This window comes from Trachypithecus francoisi, unplaced genomic scaffold (assembly GCF_009764315.1).
Source record: "Trachypithecus francoisi isolate TF-2019V2 unplaced genomic scaffold, Tfra_2.0 Lachesis_group11, whole genome shotgun sequence".
NCBI classification, from domain to species: domain Eukaryota; kingdom Metazoa; phylum Chordata; class Mammalia; order Primates; family Cercopithecidae; genus Trachypithecus; species Trachypithecus francoisi.
Window position 1 is genome coordinate 129,397,894 of NW_022681456.1, and position 24,436 is coordinate 129,422,329.

Consider the following 24,436-nt stretch of genomic DNA (forward strand, 5'->3'; position numbering starts at 1 on the left):
TGCCTGGCCAAGGCCAAGGCCGTGCTGCTGTCCGTCTGCAGGTTCTTCAGCAGACGTCAGTGGGGCTCACCCCTTCAGCTCTTCAGACCTCACATCTCCCCTGGCCACCGCTCTATCCCTCATCACTCTCAAAGAATAATTACTTCTTTGCTTATTGTCTATTTGCCCTCGCCAGAATGTGAGGCCATGGGAGAGGGAACCCATCTGTTATATTTATACCCTTAGAGCTTAGAACAGTGCCTGGCCCAAAGTAGGTGATGAGCAAACATTTTGTTCAGTGAATGAATGAAGATTACTGTTCGTATGACACATTGGTACTTCCTGGAGGGAAAGGCGAGAGGCCAAGGAGTTGCATGGGTGCTTCTGTGCATGTGCGTTTGTGTGCGTGTGCACTTAAGTTGAACACACTTTGCCAGTGAGAAGTGGCTGCCTGCCCCTGCTCGCATAGCCTTCCTATCCCCATAGCTTCCTTACATCCGTGGGGAGGGATTTTCTGAGATTCCTGACTGTTCCATTGCCAGACCATGCATCAGACTAATAGGCATCAATGTGTCCTACAGAAAACAGAGTTTCTGTGGCTTGAGCAACCCTTGGGGTAGGATTTCCAGATCGCTGTGAAGGTGTGTCACCTCTGGGGAAGAACTCACTTTCTCAGATTCACTGGTCCCAGTTTTGAGGGCGTAGGTCAGTCTCTGTTTAAAAGATGAATTGGCACCAGCCTACTGTCTACATGAAAAACACCTGGGGTGAAAGACACGTCCTGAGGACCAGTAACATAGCGAAAACACGGCTCAGACAGACAGACAGACAGACAGAGATATGGTTGTTTCTGCTGTTTGTCTTCAGCCTACTGTTGCTTCCCATTCAACAGGGAGAAAGATGGGGTTGGGCCCGAGGCAGGCCTGCCACCTGTCCTTTCCTTTCCTTTGCAGCAGGATAAAGAGGGCAGGTTGCTGCCCAGGGCCTGGCATCATGAGGGGTGCTCAGCCTGCTGAGCAGAAGGCTTCCATTCCTAATGTGCAAATTATCGGGGATGTGTTATGTGCTCATCTACACGATGAGACAAAGGAATTGCTGAAATGACGATGTGGCAAAGAATGCTGATAGGGTTCAGAGGAGATGGGCTGAATTCTGGAGCCTGGCAGGTCTTGGCTGGTAGCACGTTGAGGGTGGGGGCTCACTATCACTGACATGGATGAGATTTGGAGGTGTCCAGGTGGCAGCCTTTGAGGTGGGTAGGGTGACGTGAAACACCACTTAAATAAAGCAGCTGGCGGTCCTGCAGGTCCTCACACTCCCTCCTCTTAATGTAGTCTGATGGCTCGCACAGCTATGGCCTGAAGATTGGATGATGGCCTTCTATCCTAGAATCACCCTCTTTTTTTAGGAATATTCACTGGTGGCAAACCAGAGGGGTTAATGGCACACTCACAATCAACTGAAGCTTTTTTCCTCATTGGTCAAAAATATGAAATACACACGCTCATATACCAAAAAGGCAAGAGCTTTAGAGAGAAGCAAGCAGGAGCAGAGCAAAGCGCTTCATGTCTGTTGGTCACAGACCTCATGGAGAAGTGGAAAAATGAAGCACCGTCTCATCAGAGTAGTGCACACACATGCCCACAGATGCCCAAGCTCACATTCAGTGCTGTGGGCTCTACAGCACCTGGGTGCAGGTGTCCGGCTCTAGATCACCCCCCAGACACTCCGCCTGCGTCGCCATCCTTGGCATCAACTTTCCCTTCCCATTCTCTGGCTGCTGGAATCATTCTCTCCAAACTGTGCGTCCTCACTCACCCCATCCCCCATCTGACCCGCTCGGCTCACTGTTTTATCCTTAAAGTATGGCACATCTGAGGGCTTTTCATCACGTCAAGTTCTCTGCCACCTAAATTCTCTCCTTCCCTCTACCTTCCTACTCCCAGCCTCCCTTTAAGCCCTCTCACTTGCTGACCGCCATGTCACTTCTGCTACCTCTTCCCTCTGCCTCTCCTGATTTAAGTTACCACCATCTGTTCAGAAACCCTTTTATCTCCATTTGTTTCCCCTTCTCTAGGTCTGTCTCTGGGTTTGGGGCTCTGTGGAATTCTTCCTCCTCTTCCATAATATAAAGAGACCTGAGCCTTCCTTGAACTGGAACTTTCATCTTGTGAACCTTTTGCTTCAAAGAGCTCAGGGCCAGGTCCTTTACCTTTATTCTAGGTACAGAACAGAACATGGAGCTTGCCATAAATAAGAGATCTTCAAAATAACAGTAGCCACCACTTTTGGATGCTCTGCAAATGTTCCACCCTATTCTCTCTGTGTTCCAGAGAAGGTCATAACTGAGTCTGATACCTGCCCAAAATGCTCTCATCCTGAAGGCTAAAAAAAATTCTTAGTTTCGGTGGCAAGTGATGTATTGTTAAAAGAGCATTTATAAAGCAATCTCCTGTGGTGAAACTGTGTGGCTGGGGCTTCACGGGAGGCCATGGAGTGAGGAGGAGTGAGAGTCAACTGAGGCCACCTGGGGAAGCAGGTAGAATCCATCCAGCGAGTGAGCACAGGAGTGGGTGTCCTCAGAGCAGAGCTTCCGTCAAGTTGAGCCCTGGCCCCTTAAGACACAATAGAGCTGGGAGGGATTAGTATGCCCAGAGGTGGAACTGTATATGCTGGGCTGGGCCTGGAGGAGTCAAGCAGAATTCTAGAGTATTTTGATCTGGGACAGCCTGGGCCTCATCTACCGGCTCAGTTTCTACTGGTACCTGTCCCAGCTCCCGTCCCTTCTAGCAGGCTGGGAAGATCATTTTGTGGTTTCACTTTTGAGGCAAGGGCTGACTTGGTTAACAATTTCAAAGATCTTGTCTTCCCTATTTGCAGCAGATGTCTTGGTCACATTGAGAACGGAACCTGCATGGGGAGTGTAATCTGGTCAAGAGGGCACGGTGGTCTGGCCTGGACCTGGGGACGGCCTTATCAGTGTGCTTCTCTGAGCTTCTGGGCCACAGGGCCCTAGTCACCCAGTGTCATCTAGTTGGCCCCTCCAACCACAGTTGTGTCAGGGCTAGGGAGTCATCCTCACCTGCATCTTCTTAATCTTTCTCCTAGTAGGTGACACCAGTCCATTCCCATTCCAGAGGAGAACCACCCATTGTGTTGACAGCCACACTGCAGGCTCTGGAGTCTGAGCTGCCTTTGCCATAGACCCCTGCCAGGGAACTGGGCATCTGCCAAACAGACCTCCTTAATAATGGCCCTCAATGAGCTCAGAGGCTCCAGGGGGCCTCAGAAGAGTGGGGGCTAGAAGGTGATGGGAGAGCTGGGAAGGTATGGGGCTGGATCTCCTGCTGAAGGCCAGACACTGGTGGGGACATGAAGACATTTCGAGCCTGGGGGATGTGCTAAAGGCTCTCACCTGGAGCTCCGTGGGGCCCATATGTGGCCAAGATTCAGGAGCCAATCTGTCTGTGCTGAATCAGCCCCAGCTCCCATTGCAAGGCCTGGGAAGGGAGCTTCAGGGGAGGAGCAGCAGGAGAAACAAAGAGGGATTGAAGGTGTGCGAGGGAAAACAGCAAGTGCTAGAGGGGCCTCACTGCACTTGAAAACCAAGTGTGTCAAAAATGAGATGTGATTAGTAAGCTGGTGTCACGTCCAGATTGAATCTGTCTGAAGCCCTTCTCCCACCCTCAGAATATGTCAGACTGGGCTGACAAAGAGTAGACAAACTGGGTATTGAATCTGGGCGGCACTGAGAGCCACAGGTGGAGGAACCCAATCCATCATGAGGCTGGAAGGCCCACCGTACTGGGGCATTTACTCAAAGAGGACAAAGATTCTGGCCATGTGTATGCCCCACTGTTCTTAATGGGCAGGAATCTAATCTTCCTCAATCTTTTCTATTAAGTAATTTTCTTATAGTCTAGTACAGTCTTCCTGGCCTTTTTTTTTTGTCTTGAAACAATAAGATGAATGATATGCATACGTGTAGTGTACTCCTTAAAGTGATCTCAGGTTTTGACAAAACACAAAAAATATATGTCAAGAATTCATTTTCCTCATAATGATATATCAAAGACATCTGCTCCCTTCAGGCATCATGGATGAGTTGTAAGTCCACCCATTCATTAAAGCATTTTGTAATGCAAGTGACAGAGTGATGCTATTATGTTACAAGGACAATATTAATTTGTTTTATTTTTTAAAGAAACTATTCACAAACTTTGGAATTTCAGCTCTCAGTAATAAATTACTTACTATACACCGTCCAGCTGCTCTGGATGTACCAGTGTGTCATGACCTCAGGGTGGAGAACCATTGATTGAGATCCCTGTTCCCGACTCTTGGGCAATGGGCCCTGGGTGAGGGAAGAGCAGCCTGGAATTCTAGAATTCTAGAAAGGGAGCCATGAATCCATGTGTACACCAAACATTATACTACTCTGAATAAACAGCCTGTCTTGCATTGACATTACCACTTTTCAAACATACACAGATGTATAGGAATCTAAATTTAAAAGCTTTACTGAATTCATAGTAGCTCTTACCTTGATGTGTTTTCTCAGTCAAAAACTATCAAAAGTACCATCTTGACAGAATTAGAGAACACAGTATGGAGAAGACAGTGGAGATGTAAGAATCAAGTTTTTTGGCTGGGCAAGGTGGTCAGCCAAGTGGGAGGATCTCTCAAGACCAGGAGTTTCAGACTAGCCTGGGCAATACAGTGAGACCCCATCTGTACAAAAAATAAAAATATTAGCCAGACATGGCACTTATAGTGCCAAGTTACTTGGGAGGCTGAGGCAAGGGGGTAGTATCACTTGAGCCCAGGAGTTTGAGGCTACAGTGAGCTATGATTATGCTACCACACTCCAGCCTAGGTGACAGAGTGAGGTGTGAGATCCTGCCTTGACAAAAGAAGAGGGAAGAGAAGAAGAAGAAAAGGAATAAGAAGGAGGAGGAGGAGGAGGAGAAGGAGGAGGAGGAGGAGAAGGAGGAGGAGAGGAGGAGGAGGAGGAACAGGAGGAGGAGGAGGAAGAGGAACAGGAGGGGAAGGAGGAGGAGGAGAAGGAGGAGGATGAGGAGAAGGAGGAGGATGAGGAAGAGGAAGATTAGGAGGAGGAAGAGGAGGAGGAGAGGAGGAGGAAGAGGATGAGGAGAAGGAAGAGGATGAGGAAGAGGAAGATTAGGAGGAGGAAGAGGAGGAGAAGAGGAGGAGGAAGAGGATGAGGAAGAGGAAGATGAGGAGGAAGAGGAGGAGGAGGTGGAGAGAAGGAGGAGGAGAAGGAGGAAGAGGAGGAGGAAGAGAAGGAGGAGAGAAGGAGGACGAGGAGGAGGAGGACAAGGAGGAGCAGGAGGAGGACAGGAGGAGGAGAGAAGGAGGAAGAGGAGGAGGAGGAGGAAAAAGAGGAGGCGGAGGAGGAGGAGGAAAGGAGGAAGAGGAGAAGGAGGAGGAGCAGGAGGAGAAGGAGGAGGAGCAGGAGGAGGAGGAAGAGGAAGAGGAAGAGGAGGAAGAGGAAGAGGAGGAGAAGGAGGAAGAGGAGGAGAAGGAGGAAAAGGAGGAGGAGGAATAATAATAAAGTTTTCTAAATGCACATGAAGGGCAGTATTTTAGGAGAAGAAAGCAGACCAAGAGCAGCAGTAGGAAATTAGGCCAGTGGTTCTTCAAGTGAGGTCGGTCATTGGACCACCAGCATGGAACTCTCCAGGAGTTGCTGGCCAAAATCTCTAGAGATGAGCTCCTTAATGAGCTCCTTCATGGGTTCAGCTAAGTTTAACAATTGCAATCACTGGTTCAGACTACATTGTAAAAATAAAAAAAAAAAGAGGAAATTTCTTCTACATATGAGTAGCAGCAAGACGTTGCAAAGTATTTTCCAAGATATTTTAAAAGAAGAAGAACGCATGCACTTGTCTGATGGCAGGACCATGCACAGATGACTCATTTCAAGGTTCAGCTGAAGGGAACACAATGTCTACTCCCAGCCCATATTTTAGGCATTTTTCTTGGTCACTGTCACCCAGTCCCAAGGCTGGGGCTGGAGACAGGCTTATGGGATTTCCCAACCTCATTAGTCTCTTTGTTGCTTTCCGAAAACCCCCAGAGGCTTTGGAGACTTGAAAATAGGAAGGTGACGGCCTTTGCCAAAGTCACTTTCAATTAGACAAGGATTTATTTTCTGTTTATAGACTTCATAGAGATCTGATAATACTACTACTCTTTCTTGTAAAGGGACTACAGGAAGCTCTCTGATTAAGATAGATTTTGAAAAATGGTTTCTTGGCAATATCTTCAGATTAGAAATAAATTGGTGATTAAAAATAGAATGAATGTTAAATCTTTTCAAGATGTCATAACAATATATGGCAGCAAGATTTCTTTTCTATAGAAATATATATATATATATAACCCAAAACAGGGTCTTTTGAGAATTATTTAAGAGGCATTGAAAACTCCAAGTTAAAAATAGCTTTTACCAGACCCCAGGAGGAGCAAGTAGAATCGGCAATTATCTAACAAGAACCAGGGCATAAAGATCCTTTAAGTCCTGTCTCAGGGAACTAGACAAGAAGACAGGTCAGCTCTCAGCTCTGCGGTGCACAGCAGTGGTTACGAGCACAGCACCTCAAGTCAGACCCACAGACTTGCCTTGCCTTTTAATCCCAGTGTTACCTCTGAGCAGTTTTGTGACCCTGGGCAACTGACAACTCTCTAAGCCTCAGTTTTCTCATCTGCAAAATGGGAATAAGAATAGTAGCAGCCTACCCTCATCCTCAAGTAGGTAGTTGGGAGGATGACTCAAGCTAACATTCGCAGGCCTCTGGCTCACCCTCTCTGGCACAGAGTAAGCACTGGTGCATGGTAATCATTGCTGTTATAAGGATTTCTACCACTTTTACTGTAAACCAAGGACTTTCTGTAATGCCAACATATTCAGGACACTTAGGAAGAGCTCTCTTTCGATGGGGTCAGAGAGGGAAAGAAGGCTGTTGCTTAGGAGCATTAAACTTCTGGATTGTAATTGTGCGTATCCATTAAGTCCCTCATCTGAGATTCAACCTTCTCCAGGAGCTACCTCCTGCTCCCAATTTCTCACAGCGGTAATTCCCGCACCCACCACACTTTACCAGCTCATTATATTCTGTCTTAGATTTTCCTTTCATCTTTTCATGTGCACAAACTCCATCTCCCCAACCAGACTATACACTTCTCCTGGGTTTAGTTCATGCCATACACCTTATTTTTTGATTTTTTCCATCTCTCCGAGCTCAATACACAGTATATACATGGTGGGTAAATAAGTAAGAATAAGAGTATGTGAATATGTAGGTCACTATTAGTGCTCTTCTCCTTCTTCCTTCTAATAATAGCAGTCATAATATTAGATTAATAATAAAAGCTTCTGCATATTGAGTCCTTTCTGTGCACTACATGAAACACTTTAAATGCCTACCTCCCTGGACCATCCACAACACCATGTGACCATGCTCTGGGTGTCTGCCAAGAGAATTGTGATGACAAGAGTAATACCTAGGGACACTTTCCAGCCTCACCTAGCCAAGTTCAGAAACATGCTCTGAGTGAGGTGCCATCAGCCCTAGATCCCGAGCAGAAGACATCAACCTCCATCCCTTTTCACCCATCACAGTCCAGCTGATGGTTTTAGAGCTCCTGTTATCAAACGTTCCCCAAAGCAGAGATTTTGGGAGCTCCCAAAGCAGGTTTTTAAGGACAAGGGACTTGTACCTTTGAGGGGCACAGGCTGAAAATACCTTCCAACTGTTTCCTGTCTGTCTTCTAAGGTTGACCATAATGCACATTAAGAAATGTATATTATACTGCAAGTCAAGTCTGTATTTCAACTTTTTTTTTTGAGACAGAGTCTTGCTCTGTTGCCCAGGCTGGAGTGCAGTGGCACGATCTTGGCTCACTGCAAGCTCCGCCTCCCGGGTTCACGCCATTCTCCTGCCTCAGCCTCCCGAGTAGCTGGGACTACAGGCGCCCGCCACCTCGCCCGGCTAATTATTTTTGTGTTTTCTTTTTAGTAGAGATGGGGTTTCATGGTGTTGGCCAGGATGGTCTTGATCTCCTGACCTCGTGATCCGCCCACCTTGGCCTCCCAAAGTGCTGGGATTACAGGCGTGAGCCACCGCGCCCGGCCGACCCTCTGATGTTTTTCTATTCTATTTCATTCTTTCTTTAAAAATGATGCTTGAGAGAATGTGAAGAAATTGGAACCCTTATACATTGCTGATGGAAATGTAAGATGCTTTAGTCTCTTTGGAAAACAGTTTGACAGTTCCTCAAAATCTTAAACATATTGTTACCAAATAATCTAGAAATTCCACTCTGAGGTATGTATCCAAGAAAAACAAAAGCGTACATCTATAGAAAGACTTGAACATGAATGTTCATAGCAGCATTATTCATAGGCGCCAAAACATAGTAACCACCAAATGTCCATCACTGACAAATGAATAACCAAAATGTAGTATATCCATCAATGGAGTATTATTCACCATAAAAGGAAACAAAGTAGTGATCTATGCTACAACATGTATGGCCCTTGAAAACGTTATGCTAAGTCAAAGAGGCCATCACAAAAACACATATTATAAGATTTCACTCATATGAATGGTCCAAAATAGGCAACTCTGTAGAGACATAAAGTGAATTTGGTTCTGGGAGGGAAGATGGGGGAAATATGGAATGGGTAATAGAGTTTCTTTCTGGGGTGATGAAAATATTCTACAACTAGAACGTGGTGATGGTTGCGTAACTGCTAATATAAAAAACAATTAAATTACACATTTAAGGGGTAAATATATGGGGTATGAATTATATTTCAGTAGAGCTGTTTTAAAATGATGGTTGTGATCCAACAAATTGATTCCACCACTCCCAGTGGTCACAAGTCAGGTGAAAACCATTGTCCTAGAGAATGGTGCCCCTCAGCCCTGTCCTCATCATGAGAGTCACTGCTTGGCCTAGACAGTAAGGGAGATGGCCTGCTGTGGGTAGGTGCTGGACTGATATATGGAGGGGTGGCCCTGTGGACAGAGGGTGAACGCCATCTGCAGTGCAGTGTCCACAGCCCTTTACAGTGGCTGGATCTTGATCACATTTTCAGCAGAACTTGTCCCGCTAGAAGACTACATTTCTCAGCCTCCCTAATAGCTCAGGTGCCCAAGAACAGAAGCCCTTGCTGAAATTTCTGGAAGATTTCTTCCAATTTGTTTCATTGTGTTAAAATAGACATAAAATTTACCATCTTAACCTTTTTTTTTTTTTACTGTAGAATTCAGTAGTGCTAAATACATTCACACGCTTGTGAAACCACCACCACCCTCCTCCAGAACCCTTCTCACCTTGCAGAACCGAAGCTCTGCACCCATTAAACACTGACTCCCCACTGCTTCCTCCCTGCAGCCCTGGGCGCCCACCATTCTGCTTTCTGTCTCTATGAATCTGACTACTCTAAGATCTGCGTATAAATGGAATCATACAATATTTGTCTTTCTGTGACTGGCTTATTTCACTTAGCATAATGTCCTTAAGTTTCATCTACTTTGTAGCATGTGTCAGGATTTCCTTCCTTTTTAAGACTGAATAATATTGCACGGTATGTACAGACCACATTTTAAAAATGCATTCATCTGTCTAAGGCAGTTGGGTGTGCAAATATCTCTTTGAGATCCTATTTGAATTATTTTGGGCATATACCCAGAAGTGGAATTGATGGATGAGAGGGCAATTCTATTGTTAATGTTTCTAGGAACTATCATACCATTCCCCACAGTGGCTGCATTTTACACTCCCACCCACAGTGCACAAAGGCTCCAATTTCTCCATGTCATTGCCAACCCTTAGGATTTTCAGGGTTTTCGACAGCAGCAGTCCTAATGGGTGTGTCTGGGAGTGACTTCTGGGAGTGGAGAGGCTGACTCGGCCAGGGTGGTCAGCCTTCTTGCTCCTTTCTATTCTTCCCACCTCCAATTTGAATGTGATGGCTCAGTCTCCAGAAGCCAACTTCTGACCCTGGAGAGGAATCAGCACCACGGCTGGTGAAGCACAGGAGAAGAGACTGAGTCCCTGACCCTTTTCTGGAAGCCACTTCAGCTAGCTGCCTCTGGACTTTCTTTCCGTGGCTGAATAAGTCCCTAGCTTGCTTACACTACTGAGTTGAGTCTCTGGTATTTGCTAATTTCCAAATCATGTGCCATCTAAATGAACACCAACTACCCCCACTGCATGTGAACTTTAGAGACAACCTTTGAGGAAGAACAGCCCCGCTCCCACCTAGACCTTGCCACCTCCCTTGCCCTCTGGAAGAACTTCTCCCTGAGTCCCCTCTCCAAAGTGAGAGGAGATGCCCGGTACCTCGTGATCTTGAATATCCTCAGCAACCGGACACATCTGAGCACGGAGATGCCCAGCGGGGACATGATCTTGGTCTCCACCAGGATGGTCTCCAGGATGCCGCCACACACGACGAAGCAGTCAAAGCGGTTGAAGAGGGACACGAAGTAGGCCTGCAGGCCCAGGCTGTACATCTTCAGGAGCATCTCTGCCGTGAATAGGGCGAGCAGGGCCTTGTTCGCCGTGTCTGGCAGGCCCAGGAGAGGGATGAGATCCGAGCAGGGCCAGAGGAGGGCAGAGAGGGAGGCAGGGAAAGGAAATATACTAATTATCTCCACCGCAAAAAAGATCCCCCATGACACCACTGCCATCCACCTTGGCCAAAACAGAACAGTTAGGGCCAAGCCAGTGGGAAGGGCTTTCTCGTCATAATCGTAACAGACATTTACTGAGCATCTCCCATGCACCATAGGCGCAGCACACACAAGCTCTCCTCCTCAGAGCAGGCCTGTGGAGATGGCACCACCATCGTCATGCCCATTTTCAGACATGAGAAAGGAGGTTCAAAGACGTGAGTAATCTGCAGGCCAAACAGCCAACAGTTGGAGCTGTACTGTCTGAGTCTGACTTCTCCACCACCAGACCCCCTGCCTCCCAGGACTCTGGAATGCAGCTGTGGAGGATGGGGCCAGGTCTTCTTGACTGCCCAGCAATGATGATGAGGCCTGGCTAGCAGGACCCTCGTCTAGGGGCCCAAGGAAGGCTAATGAGAATGAACGACCCATTGAAGACAGTTCCTTGTGCTCAGGCCCTATTCTCTTCTCTGCCTTTTTGCTCATTCCATCCTCACGTGTTCTGGTTAAGGCCACCTCGGGGCTGCAGGAAGGCTCCCAGGTATTTAAAATCCATGCTGGGAAGTTGGCAGCCAGGGGTCTGAGACAGGCAAACAAGCTGCAGCCCCTTTCCTCATCACCCGGGCCCAACAGTGACTTTGGGGCAGGCTGATGGTGTGGGCCCAGTCAGGGAAGCCGTATCTGTTTTTAACAAGGTAGTGCATTTTATTGTGGGGCTTTAGAACTGCTAGGCCCTTGCAGGCCCTCCAGCACAGCACCTGCCAAGAGCCCCGACCATTGGCTGCTTTCCCATCTACTTTCTGCCTGTGATTATGCCCTCCCCTGGGCCTTGGGGCTGAGTTACCAGGAGGAAACCAGGGCAGAGGTGGGGCCGCCGCTCACCTTGGACTTCTGTGAGCCAGTGGGGCTGGTTGTAGTGCTCAGAGGCAATGGTGAGCGTGTTGAGGAACACCAGGAAAATCACCAGCCAGTAGAAGACATTAGACTTGACTGCAGCACGGCACTTTCTTCTGCAGAACCGATTCCACCGACGCCAGTAGCGGCTGGAAAGGGGACAAGGAGAGAAGGATGGGCATGCCTGTGAATTCAGGTTTCCTCCAACCCAAGATGCAGCCCCGTGGCTCTTCTCACCCCTCACTGACCTGGCCTTGCTAGAAGAGCCCAACCTGGTGGCAAGAAGCCCAGCTTCTCACCCAGCTAACCAGGCCCTGCCGCCTTGAGGATGCTCCTGAACTCCTCCAAGCTTTCGTTCTCCCATCTGTGAAACGGGAAGAGGGCCAACCTCATGGGGTTATTGTGGGGATGGATCAAATCCCTTTTAATGCATCTGGCTGTTTTGAAGTAGAAGGTGCTCAATAAATGGAAGTTTTTTTTTTTAATTGTTGTAAAACGGCATTCTTAGAAATAGTGTTGCAAGCAATAAGAGCCTTCTTAGTAACAGTGGTGGAGGGGCCCAGTACCACATCGGGCACTTCTCATGCCTTCTCTCCAATTCTTTCAGTAACTCTGCAAAACATGCATCATCCTGATTTTTGTGGAGGAGAAAACGAAGGGGCCGGGGAGGCTGTGTACCTTGACTGGTACCACAGCGGGCAGAGCCAGGCGTGGTTTTCTGCCCAGCCTCCCGGCCCTGACTCTGCGTGCTGCATCCACATGGTAGAAGGGGTTCATCTGGAGCACAGGCTCTTTGTTTTTCTGGGTTATAGAATCTTTCCAGAATCTGATCAGTGTTTAGATCTGCCTTTCAGAAGCATGGGCACACACCCACACACACACCTTTCCACGTGAGCCCATGCAGCACACAGACCCCTTGAAGCTCATTCACGCTCCGTGGACTGTTCCCAGTATCTTGGTTCAAGGCCTTTGTCAGTGATTCTGAAACCTGGCTATGCACAGAATTACCTAGGGAACCCTCCCCAGAACCCCACTGGTCCGCAAGCCCCAACACCAGACCAATTAAGTCTGATTCTCTAGGGGGTTGGGTATTGTTAAGGTTCCCCAGGTGGTTCTACTGTGTAATGATGGTTGAGAACCACTGGCTAAGATGATCCTAAAGAAACACATTTTAAGAGTCTATGGTGGAGGCGTTTTCATTTTCCTGATACAGAGAACATACACAGCTCTATTTGGTTGAATTCAGTAGACGACATGGTTAATAAATGGCTGCAGTGTGCAAGGAGCGAGGAACCACAGCTGAAGAGGTGCTGAGGAGGAGACTGCAGGGGCCATGCTGAGGGCTTGGGGAGGGGAAAGGACATGATCAGGTTGGACTGGAACACCCCCCCCCAAAAACAGCCCCCCGTCACCTTCCAGACCAGGGACAGTATGAGGAATTCTCTTCCTGTTCTCCAGGTTAGAGATGATGAAGGCAATAGATTTATTAATGGCAAAGACGACACAGAGCTGGCAGCAATTTTGGAGGCAGAATCAACAGGCCCTTGAGATGAGAGGATGTGCAGAATAAGAGGGACAGGTATGGAAGGGAGGCCCACATTTTTAGCTGGGGCGATTTGGGAGAGCAGCACAGAGGAGGGCCAGAGGAGGGGGAGTAGAGCTCCAGGCAGAGGGGTCAGTTATGAGAAGCGTGGGGTGCTTAGCTCTGCACATGACTTTGGGGCACCTGTAGGGCTTGTACGCAGACCCACCAGGCATAGAATGCAGCTCCTGCTTGGGTAATGAAGGCAGGAGGAGAAATAAAGTAGAATCCTGGTGATAAAGTCCATGAATATCTGTATTTTTCCATAAAATGATCTCCTTTCTATGAATCTCTCTAGTCTAGACAGACCTCCCTCTAAATAAGCATGCAGAATCTGCCTCAGGGCAGAGATTTCGAACCTCACACTGCAGCCCATTAGTGGGTCATGAAATCTATTGAGGTCATACGTGGCACTGAATAAAGGAATCGAGTGGAAAATATCACAGTGCCTATCATATCATAAGGAAACTGCTTTTTAAAGTAAGCAGTAAGGAAAATATTTTTTACCTAAAACTTTGTTTCCGGGGTGTGTGTGTGTGTGGCATACTAAGTCTGGATGTGAAAACTGGCCCTCCAGTTCAGCGTGAGGAAGCTGAACTGAGATCCTCTATTCTAAATCAGAGTCCATGGCATGAGTCCGTTTCTCCAGTCTTCCTGCCAGAGATGACCATCAAGCCTCAGCCTCACCTCCTGGGTCAGGTTATGCTGGTGGTAGAACAGCAAGTCCCATCTGTGTGAACCTGCTGGTCTGTGAATGGCCTATTCCTTTCCAGCCCCTGGGCACATAGCAGCACCATACGTGGGTGTGCCCCAGGGGGCAGGGACAGCTCTGTGCTGTGTGCACTGCCCTCAGCCTTGGTCCTCTACTTCCAGACCAGAAGCTCCTCCAAACATCAGCAAACTCCAAGATGCTAGGGACAACTAGTGTTCCAAGGTTCCAGGATGTGGACCTCAGCTGTTATGGATCCCTGCACCCACCCCCCTCAAAATTGCCCCTTGGAGTAGCCTGACTTCATCCACCTTTCTATTCTGTCATTTTTCTATCCATGGTCTGCAGAAAATCCTGTTACCAAGCCTTTGCTAAATCTAGGATGAGGTTAGGAGAATGAAGAGTAATCTAAGAAGGGTACTCTTTCCTCAGGACTGCAGGGAGAACTTAGTTTTTGGCCTGAGGAGCAGGGAGGGGAGAAAGGATGAATCCGAGCAGTGTTCTGCTCTGGCTTGAAGGCCATCTCCAGTGAGGGCCACACCTTACACGGGACACTTGCCTACCACTTGGAAAATCCACTACACAGGGAAGCAGGTCACCAGGTGTAAAATATGGTTTCCAATCTGTATACTGAAGAGATATCTGCACTCCTATGTTCACTGCAGCACTATTTACAATAGCCAAGATACAGAATCAAGTGAAGCGTCCATCAGCAGATGAATGGAGGAAATGCGGTACGTGCACACACTGGAATATTGTTCAGCTATAAAAAAGAATGAAATTCTGTCATTTGCAACAACATGGATGGAACTGGAGGCCATTATATTAAGTGAAATAAGCCAGGCACAGAAAGACAAATTGTGATATTCTCACTCACAGGTGGGAGCTAAAAATTAAAGCAATTGAACTCATGGATACAGAGAGTAGAATGATGGTTACCAGAAAAGCTGGAATGAGTAGTGGAGATGGTAAATAGGTGAAAAAATATAGTTAAATAGAATAAATACAATGTAATATTTGATCATACAACATAGGCGAGAAGGATGGTGACTACAGTCATAATTTATTGTATATTTTAAAATAACTAAAAGAGTGGAATTGGAATGTTCCTAATGCAAAGAAATGATAAGTGCTTGACGTGAGGAATACCCCAATAACCCTGGTTTGATTTTTACACATTTTACACCTGGATCAAAACGTCACATGCACCCCATAAATATATACACCTATTAGTGCCCATAGTCATTAACAATTTAAAAAGTTATGATTTCTAAATGCACTTTGGGATTCTTGCACCCCCAGACATACTGCCCTGGATCCGAGGGAGGATGGTGGAGGGTGGACGGAGGGACAAAGGAATGGGACAATGAGTCCCACATGGTCCTCTTGAGAGGAGACCTCTGACGTTTGCCAGATCTTGATACTAAACAGTCTTATCTTGCAGGGCATGCCACCGCTTCTTTCCTGTGATTGTGATTATTAATATTGTACAGAAATTTGGCAAGTAGTTTTTTCTCCTAAAAAATGAATTTTCAGGACAAACTCATATCTGATCTTAAACAGCTGACAGTGAAGTTTGCAAAGAACATGTTTTAAATAGATACAATCTCAAGTTCCAGAAATCACTGATAATTGTTATTCAGAGTCCAAGGCAATCAAGGTTGCTTTCTTTACGGTATGCAGAGCTGTCTTAGAGTGGGTTTAATATGAGAACTTGATTATGCCCCTCTTTCCTCATGGTTGGGGGTAGTGGGTATGGGTGCTGGGTGGTCAGGCCTGTCCCATGGGTCTGGAGCTGCTCTGCAGAGACCGCTGAGGAGTGGCCGGAGCCGACAGGACGGTGTCCCTTTAAACTGGGGTGCTCCTGAGCAGACCCATTTGGGAGAGTCACATGGATTTGGGCTGGGGTGGGGGTGGGGTAATTACTATCCAGAGAAAGTATTTAAAGATAATTATACACCTCCCACTCTTCAAAATATAGCTTTGCTTGACAACTGGTTTCCTGGCAACACTTCCTACTGTATAATAAATGTAATGGTTTATTAGAATGTGTAAATTTATTTGTGTTTACATATGCATGGAGGATACAGAAATTAAATGATAAAATAGGGAGGAGAAATTTGCCTGCTATTCATGTTCCCTTCACACTAACTGGAAGTCATTTTCTCTAAAAATAGAACCTTCCATATGTAGACACAGGAGAGAGGGATGGTTACGAATGGGTCTCATCTATGTCTCTAAACTTCGGGATCACTGCATTCCCAGGGGAAACTTCTGCTCTCGCAGCCCCAGCTCCGCCTGCCCTTCTCCCTACACTGGACCTTCCTCTTGCCTGTCCAGCTGCACGGCAAGTCCTCCCAGCTACCGGAAACTCCACCTTTGCTCCATCCTCTCTGTCCTGCCCCTCCTGTGGGGCTCACACTGAGTCCCAGCTTCTCTGTGATGCATGCTTCTAGTCTTCTCAACCTTGGCACTCTTCAGTGCTTACTGTCTGCATTACTCATTTTAGTTACACATTCAAGAAATAGTTACTAAACACCGACCATGGAAGGGTACCAGATACCCAGCAGCTAGCACGATGCTCACAGGCCTCCTCTGTGTAAAACCTACCCAGAGACACAGACCACTAAGTGAGCAGTCACAGGAGGGCCTAAGTGCTGGGCGGGTCCACAAGAGAGCACACAAAAGGACACCTTAGGCAAGAAGGGTCCCCAGAGGAAATGACTTACTATTTCCTTGTATTGTCAGTTACCTTTTATTTGTATGGTCCTGCCTCTCCACAGAGCTCACAAGACCCACGAAGGAATGGGGCTGTGTCTTACACTTGGTTACAGACCCACGGGACTCAGCACAGTCCATCCTGCACAAGAACCCCTGGCTGATGGCATGGTTGAGCAGCAGAGATGAACTCTACGCAAATGGACCACCTCCCTCTGGAAGACAAGGCTGAAGATTCCCGGAGCTCTTGTGAACCAGGGCTCAGGGTGGAGGTGAGGAGAGGGCAGTGCTCCTAAAATACCTAAAATAGTTTGCTTGATACGCAATGGTGGACAGGCATCTGAAATCGTAGACAACATCAAAATGATGGGCCCTGCACGCTCCTTCTAGTGGCTAGAGTAAGTTTCCAATTTTTAAAAAATTTTTCACCAGAACCACAACAAACAGCACAGAAAATCATTAAGTTTAATTCTCTTGTAAATAAGTAACTTTACGAAGGACTATTAGAGATTGGGGCAAATTTGGATTTGTGCCTTGTTGCTGCTGGTATGGCAGAAGTGAAGAGAACACTGGAAGCACATTTCACTGAAGACTGGGCAAGCCAGTCCTCCGAATTTTAGAACCCCGTGAGGTTCACTTCAGAACTCCGTAAAGTTGAGCTCCAGAAGCTCCAACTTGTCTAATTAATCCCTTCAGGTTGCAAAAGACTTCCTGCATCATTTGTTTCCTAATTGTTTACATTCTATTCTGAACAGTGAGCTCCAGATGCCACAAATCTCTTATTTTAACTAATTCCTCTAAGTGAAAACCTGGATTACCAAGGGAATACTCTACTATGACTGTAATATACTATGGCTGTAATCCATTAATTGGCCAAATTTTCCCTAAAGAGCACACAAAAGGACACCTTAGGCAAGAAGGGTCCCCAGAGGAAATGGGGACTTCATACTTCCTTTAAAGAAACATGACTTTGGATCATTCTGTTTTGCAAATGGAATAGGCCAGTTTGAGACTCAAATTCCATTATCTGTAATTGTTACACTGTTTCACCTAACTTGAGAAAATGATTAGGAATCCTTTCAAAATGTTGCTGGCATTTTCAATCTATTTGTAGCCTTTGATATTCCCTAAGCAGACACCATCAGTGAACTGCTGAATCCAGATCGGACAGCTGCTGGGTGATACCTGCTCATGTGTGAAACCTCCAGGGCCATGTGGCCTTGTGTGGCAGCCGCTAGCAACATGCAGCTACTGTGCATGGGAAACGTAGTCAGTCCAGACTGAGATGTGCAGTACTGGCAAAACACACTGAATTCAAAAGACTTAGCACAAAAGCATGAATGCAAAATATCTCATTAATACTTTTTATATGAATTACATATTGAAATAGTAATGTTTTAGAGACACTGGTTAAATCAAAGAAATTTCCTGTTTCTTTTATTTTTTAACCTGCTACTAGAACATTTTTTTTTTTTTTTTTTTTTTTTTTGAGACAGAGTCTGGCTCTGATGCCAGGCTGGAGTGCAGTGGCCGGATCTCAGCTCACTGCAAGCTCCGCCTCCCGGGTTTACGCCATTCTCCTGCCTCAGCCTCCGAGTAGCTGGGACTACAGGCGCCTGCCACCTCGCCCGCTAGTTTTTTGTATTTTTAGTAGAGACGGGGTTCACTGTGTTAGCCAGGATGGTCTCGATCTCCTGACCTCGTGATCCGCCCGTCTCGGCCTCCCAAAGTGCTGGGATTACAGGCTTGAGCCACCGCGCCCGGCCTACTAGAATATTTTTAAAAGTACATATGTGGCTTGCATTATATTTCTGTTGAATAGCATGGCTCTAGAGTTATGCACTCTGTGGACATACTAGCTATACAGGAACAGGGTTTACTATTCCTGGGCAGAACCTCGTCACTAGGATGGCACAGGTATTGGCAGCAGAGCCCCTGGGTATGAGGTCTGACTCAGCCATACTAGAGCCTTGTGACCTGGGCCTCTCAAAGCCTCAAGATCCTCATCTGGAAATGAGTTTCGATGATAGTGCCAACCTACTAGCTGCAAGCCTTTAGGAGAACAAAATCTGCTGTCTGCATTGCTATGGTGTGTTGAGGGGTGGCTGCAGAAGAAGAAGGCCTTCCCAGAGGCAGATGATCAGGGCCGAATGGCCAGCATGTAGTAAAGCCTCAGGGCCAAGGGAGACTCCAGAGGTTTACAGGCACCAAAGCTCTTTCCCTCTTGTTCAAAAGCACAGCTCGCACCATAGATCACTGGATGAAAATAATGTTGCCGGAGTGTTCCAGGCAATCTCTAACTTGAGACACAAGTCTGCAATTTTCCCTTCCATCCTCTGGATCATATTCATTCATTCATTCATTCATTTATTAATTTATGATTTAACCACTTGCATGAAGTGAGAATGATATTTTGGAAATATTTTCAAGTGTATTTTTAATCCCTTTACTCTTATTGTGTGGGGGCTTTGGAACTGCTAAAGCACAACATGCTTTTTCAGCTTTGACTGTCAAATTAGATATTTTGTTTGAATCTGTGTCAAGTCTATTGTCTTACTGGGGCAAGATCATTCATTTATTAGTTCATTCACTCACTCAGCAAATATTTATTAGGTCCTTGTTAGGTACCAGCCACTTCTCCAGATGCTGGAGATAAAGCAGTAAGAGCCAAGCATTACTGAGAGAGAGAATTTTTTTTTTTTTTTTTTATATTTCTGGAGCTCTTTCTCTGTAATAAGAGCCAGAGCTGATGGGCCGGACCCTAGATTTTTATGTAGACGAGGTCTTGGTTTGAGAGAAAAAGGAACTGGGAAAAAAGCCTGTATTTTCCAGTCCTAGTGAAATGGGAGAGAAAGAATGTGTCAGAAGTGGAGCAACAGTCAGACACCAGGATCCTCACTTAATTTTTAGCCCTTGGGCACCACACCTCAAGAGGTTGGCAGGGGGTTGCTTTAGAAACACCCAGCTGGCCATGGGAAGACCCAGGGACACTGGGGCTGGTGGAGTACCTTGGCAGACCCTCGGAGGTCAGCCCTTGGCTTGAAGCTTATCCTGGCTATTACAGAGGGCGTGATGGGACACCAGTAGACCAATGAGCCTGCCATAGTGCTGCTGCCTCCCCCAGCTCCTTCAGAGAGCGTCAGGGACTTCGACGTGTCTGTGTACTCAGCTGAGGTGCAGAGGTGCTGAAGTCAGTGGGCCAACAGAACTCAAGGGTCAGAGAGCAGAGGTGGAGATTTCAAGGCCAGAGGCAAGCAGAGGGCATGGACTCCAGCAGTGGATGCCCTAACCAGATGGACCTCAGTGGGTACCAGTTCAGACAGCAGTCCAGCCTAGCCCCATGCAGCAGAGACGAGCAAGCATCCAGAAGGCTCGTGTGGCTCCTAGGACCAGCTCTCATCATTCCCTGCTTCCTGGAATCGCAAAGTCCCTCTCCCCCATGTGTCCAGCTCCATCTAAGAGAGGAGCTGGGACAGAGGCAATCGGAGAGACGAATCACTTGACCTTAAGGGACTGTTTAAAATACAGCACTGGGCTACATTTACTCAGCTGGATGAAAATGTCTTTATGCTCCTGCCTTGTAGTAGGTAGGGCTAGGGAATCAAGATGAGCTCAATGATGAAAAACAATCAATATTTTTTGGTAGATACACGCTTTGTGGGAGTGAATTCACATTCTCCCTGCACGCGTCTGTCCACTACTTCATTCAACACACATGTACGGACATTCACCACTGGACAGGCACTGAGCTGGGTGCTCTGAAAGTAACCCCTGTGAGGCATGCAGGCAGAGCCTCTGGGGGCAGGGGACTGTGAGCCAGTAATCCGAGTGTGATCTGCTGAGTGCTGTGGCAGAGACACCAGCAAAGCACCAGGGAAGGGGGAGCTGAGTAACTCTCCCTGGAGCTTGCAGAAGGTATTTTCCAGACCCAGCGAAACGGGAGAGAAAGCAGTAACATGGAAGCAGTAACATCTGAGGGTCTGAACAGAAGTCTGAGTTCTCCAGATGAAGGCCTAGGGGGCATGGTGATTTAAGTGGAGGAACGGCTCCATGCAAGGGCCTCAACGTGCACCAGGACAGGGAACATTTGGATAACTGCAAGAAGTTCCCTGTAGGAGGAACAAAGGTTATTTTCACAGAAGTGCAGGAAGTGAGGCTGGGAGGCAGATGGGGGCTGAGGACCCTGGGTCCTTTTGTAGGTTCTGTTGTTGTCAAGAGCAGCGACACAGATGGGTGTCATAATCCTACGTGCTTTCCATCATCATCATAGTTCACATCTCGCCATGTTCTATAAACATGAAGTAGGTCATGACAGTTACAAGGGTTTATTTTATGTTTCTTTTAACTGGACTTCATCTTAGAAGGGAGGAAAACACATCTGGTCTGACAACTTCCTAGCGACACTGCTGCCAAAAAGATGGACGGTCCAAGATCATTCAACAAATGTCAACCACTGGATTATTTGTCTGATCTGAGCCATAAGCTTTTTCTTAATGGCCATACAGAAAGTAGTTACCCCCTAAGAAGAATACCCCTTACCCTACCGACAATTCGTAGGTATTACCTTGGGCCACCCAACAGGGTGGCTGAGGACAGAGCTGGTGGTAGAAGGAAGAGCAGTGTGCGTCTCACTCACCTGAACTTTGACTTGGAGATCCGGTGGCTGAAAGAGAAAAAGGAAATGTTACCAAACACACGTGCATTTAAAAGATGTTCAACTGTCCCAGGGAAATCTGATGTTCCCCAGGTAACTTCGTGTAGGCGCTGGAAGGAGGCATGGTGTGAATTAGAACATCTTGGGAGAGAAAGAACGCTATGTATTTGAATGTGGGGACTGAGGTCTGGCCCAGCTAGCATTTTCTAAGTATAGACAATTCTTGCTGTAGAAGGAGAGCACCAGGTCCTCCGGGTCTGCCTAGAAAGTTCTATGAGGTCAGGTTAGGAAGAGCTGTATCTTGAGAAAAGCTGCAGAGGAAGAAAAGACCTCTCCTGATGACAAGAGGACCCCAGTAGCAGAAAAAAATCACAGGCAAGAACAGGTCGGCACAGACCTCCCAGCTGTCTGCCAGAGCCCAGCTAGAGTGGGGTTATGAAGGGAAGACCAGCAAAATGAGCCAGCCAGAAATGGAAGGGCCACAACAGCCCCTACCCAAGAGCTACAGAGGGGGCCTAAGGAGCCAGCCCCAGATTCAGAGGAGAAACCCAGGATGCTGACAGTCACGTGCAGTCCTGAAGACCTGGGGACTTCTGGGCAGAAGCTCAGGGTGGGCGTGAGGGTGGCTGCCTGGAAGGGTCATTGAACAGGGAGGGGGTTCCACGGAAAGGCGGAACCTTCAAGGAAGTCCTGAGCCTCCCTAGTTCACGTAGGGAAGAGTGCACGGGAGGCAGGAGGCTGGGAGAAGAGGGCAGGCGGGAGAGACTGTGAAAGAGAAGTGTGGAGGAGAGAAGGCTGAGCCAAAGAGAGAGAAACAGAGTGAGAGAATGTAAGCAGTTGAGGCAATTAGAAGGTACCTGTCAGCTTGGCTTTGGTGCTAGGAGAAGGGCGCGAACGCTGGGGATAGTGCAGGTGGTGACAACGTTCAGGTGGACAAGTAGAAGGACAGAACGCAAGTTAGAGAGGAAGAAGGCAACGGAGACAGTGGTGGAGCAACAAGGAGAGGCATGGGGAGGAAACATGAGAAGGCAGTCTGGGAGGCGACCGCCGCAGGCCTGCCACGTCCCAGCCCGGCACACAGCGAGCTGTGTCGCAGAGCAAGAAAATGCCAGCCTCTCTCGTTATTTCTTATTAAAAAAAACTAAGCCAGAAGATGTGACAGGTGGCAAAGCCATCGTGCATGAGATAATTATATCTCTGGGGCACTGCGAATCAAAGCCAAGTGCCTTTACTGCTCCGAACCGTTAGCTAATAACCTCATCCCACCCCCATAGTCTGCCTGTGAGGGCTGGAGGGCTTAATCACACATTAACAGTGTGTGGGAGGGGGACTGGGAGCCCAGGGCAACACTGTTATTTACAGCCACAGTTTAACCAGCAAACAAATGTTTCCCAGCTGCTAACTGGGTGCTGGGGAACCCAGGTGCTCTCTTCTCCAGCGGGCCCATGCTGAGCTTCAGACCTTCAGCATCTTCCCAGGCTGCTTTTGGGTGGTTGTCTCCCCTTGCTGTTACCCATAAGCCCAAGTGGGTGACCACAGCCTTCAGCTTTGTCACTCTGACTCCAAGCCTAGCCTGGCCCCAGGCCTTCTTTCAGAAACACCTCAGTAGTCCTGCCTGGGGTGCCCCTTGATGACGACCACCGGCCCTTTGCCATGAGGCGTTCTCTTGCTCGCAGTGCAAGTGGGTCACAAGTGCAAGTGGGCTCTGAAACGCTCCTCTCTGGGGAAACCTAACCCTGAGAAATGACCTGGGAAGCAGGATTGGCGCTGGGGGTGCTGGAAAAGGAGGTCCTGCTTCAAGCATGGTCGTGGACTGCAGGTCCTTCTGTGGCATCTGGGCACATTCTGAGCAAGAAGTGGACAGAGCCATCTTGTCTGCTTTGTGACAGGTCCGGATGGATAAGCCTGGGCACCACATTTAAAGACTGATTTTGGGCTGGGCGCGGTGGCTCACGCCTGTAATCCCAGCACTTTGGGAGGCCGAGGCGGGCGGATCACAAGGTCAGGAGATGGAGACCATGGTGAAACCCTGTCTCTACTAAAAATACAAAAAATTAGCCGGGCGCGGTTGCAGGCGCCTGTAGTCCCAGCTACTCAGGAGGCTGAGGCAGGAGAATGGCGTGAACCCGGGAGGCGGAGCTTGCAGTGAGCCCAGATCCAGCCACTGCACTCCAGCCTGGGAGACAGAGCGAGACTCCACCTCAAAAAAAAAAAAAAAAAAGACTGATTTTGTTGCTATTGTTGCTGTTCTCTGGGATTGTGAGCAGAATTTTAGGTTCGCGGGGACCAAAACCTCATCCCCTTTTAAAGGCTGGCACTTTTGACAAGCAACCGCCAAATGGCTAAGTTCCATGTCGGGCAGGCTCCTCTCCTGGAGAAGGGGAGGACACTGCTCAGCGGTGTTTGTCTGGCGATTGAGGAAAACTCCATGCCCGTGGGGAGCTCAGGTGAGAACTCGGTGACATCTGAACGCCTTGGTTCTTCCTGCTCCCTTTGCACACCTTGGAGTTAATGCTAGGACCTCTCTGCCTCCTGGGAGGTGGCCCAGGGTTCTGGGCTGGAAAGGTGCTCCTGCAGTGAGAGGACGCAAGCCAGGAGCCCGGGTGCCTTGGTGCCATGGTGCTGGTCCACATCCTAGGCCGGTTCACGGTGGCCAGTGCCTCCCTGCTACTAATCATCACAATCTCCAAAGAACCCTGAGAACAGCTGGGGGCTCTGGCTTCCCTATGCACAGTGCACTCAGAAGGCTTCCTGGCTTTCTCCACCATCGTTGTTCCAATGAGGCACAATTCCTACCTCAGGCTGGGCGGATTCTTGAAGAGCGAGGAGGGAGAGAAGGCTGGTAAGGAACACGAGACCATCAGCACAGTTCCAGTGGGTGGGAACTGAAGTTCATGTGACCCCAGATACTTTCTCCACCTAGGACTCTAAGACAAACCTTCGGAGGGACCATGATTTTCCTTTGTGCTTTTCAGGTTCAGAATTAGAAACAAGCCCCAAACTCTTTTTTTTCCCCCTAGTTACTCAGTTTGCATTTGTCATTATCTGAGAAACATTTGAACTTCTTGAGAGTTATTTATATTTTCAGCCTCTCCCCTCTTCTTAGAGGAACGAGTGCCATATGTTTACTACCTGCTGTGTAAAATAGTATTTCCCTGAATTGTCCCAAATTTGCCTTTAACGTAAGTCAG

The 24,436-nt window shown here is 47.8% G+C and overlaps 1 protein-coding gene across 38 annotated transcripts in view; it reads right to left on the minus strand.

Moving 5' to 3' along the window:
- Nucleotides 1-24,436, minus strand: part of LOC117090701 (voltage-dependent L-type calcium channel subunit alpha-1C) — a 744,659-nt gene that overhangs the window by 122,866 nt on the left and 597,357 nt on the right. For all 38 annotated transcript variants that reach the window (XM_033223225.1, XM_033223240.1, XM_033223224.1 and 35 more), the window contains exons 11-13: nt 21,228-21,254; nt 11,571-11,731; nt 10,357-10,582 (exon numbers count right to left, since the gene is read on the minus strand). In XM_033223225.1, the coding sequence (XP_033079116.1) occupies nt 10,357-10,582; nt 11,571-11,731; nt 21,228-21,254 (414 nt within the window). The remainder of the gene's footprint in view (nt 1-10,356; nt 10,583-11,570; nt 11,732-21,227; nt 21,255-24,436) is intronic.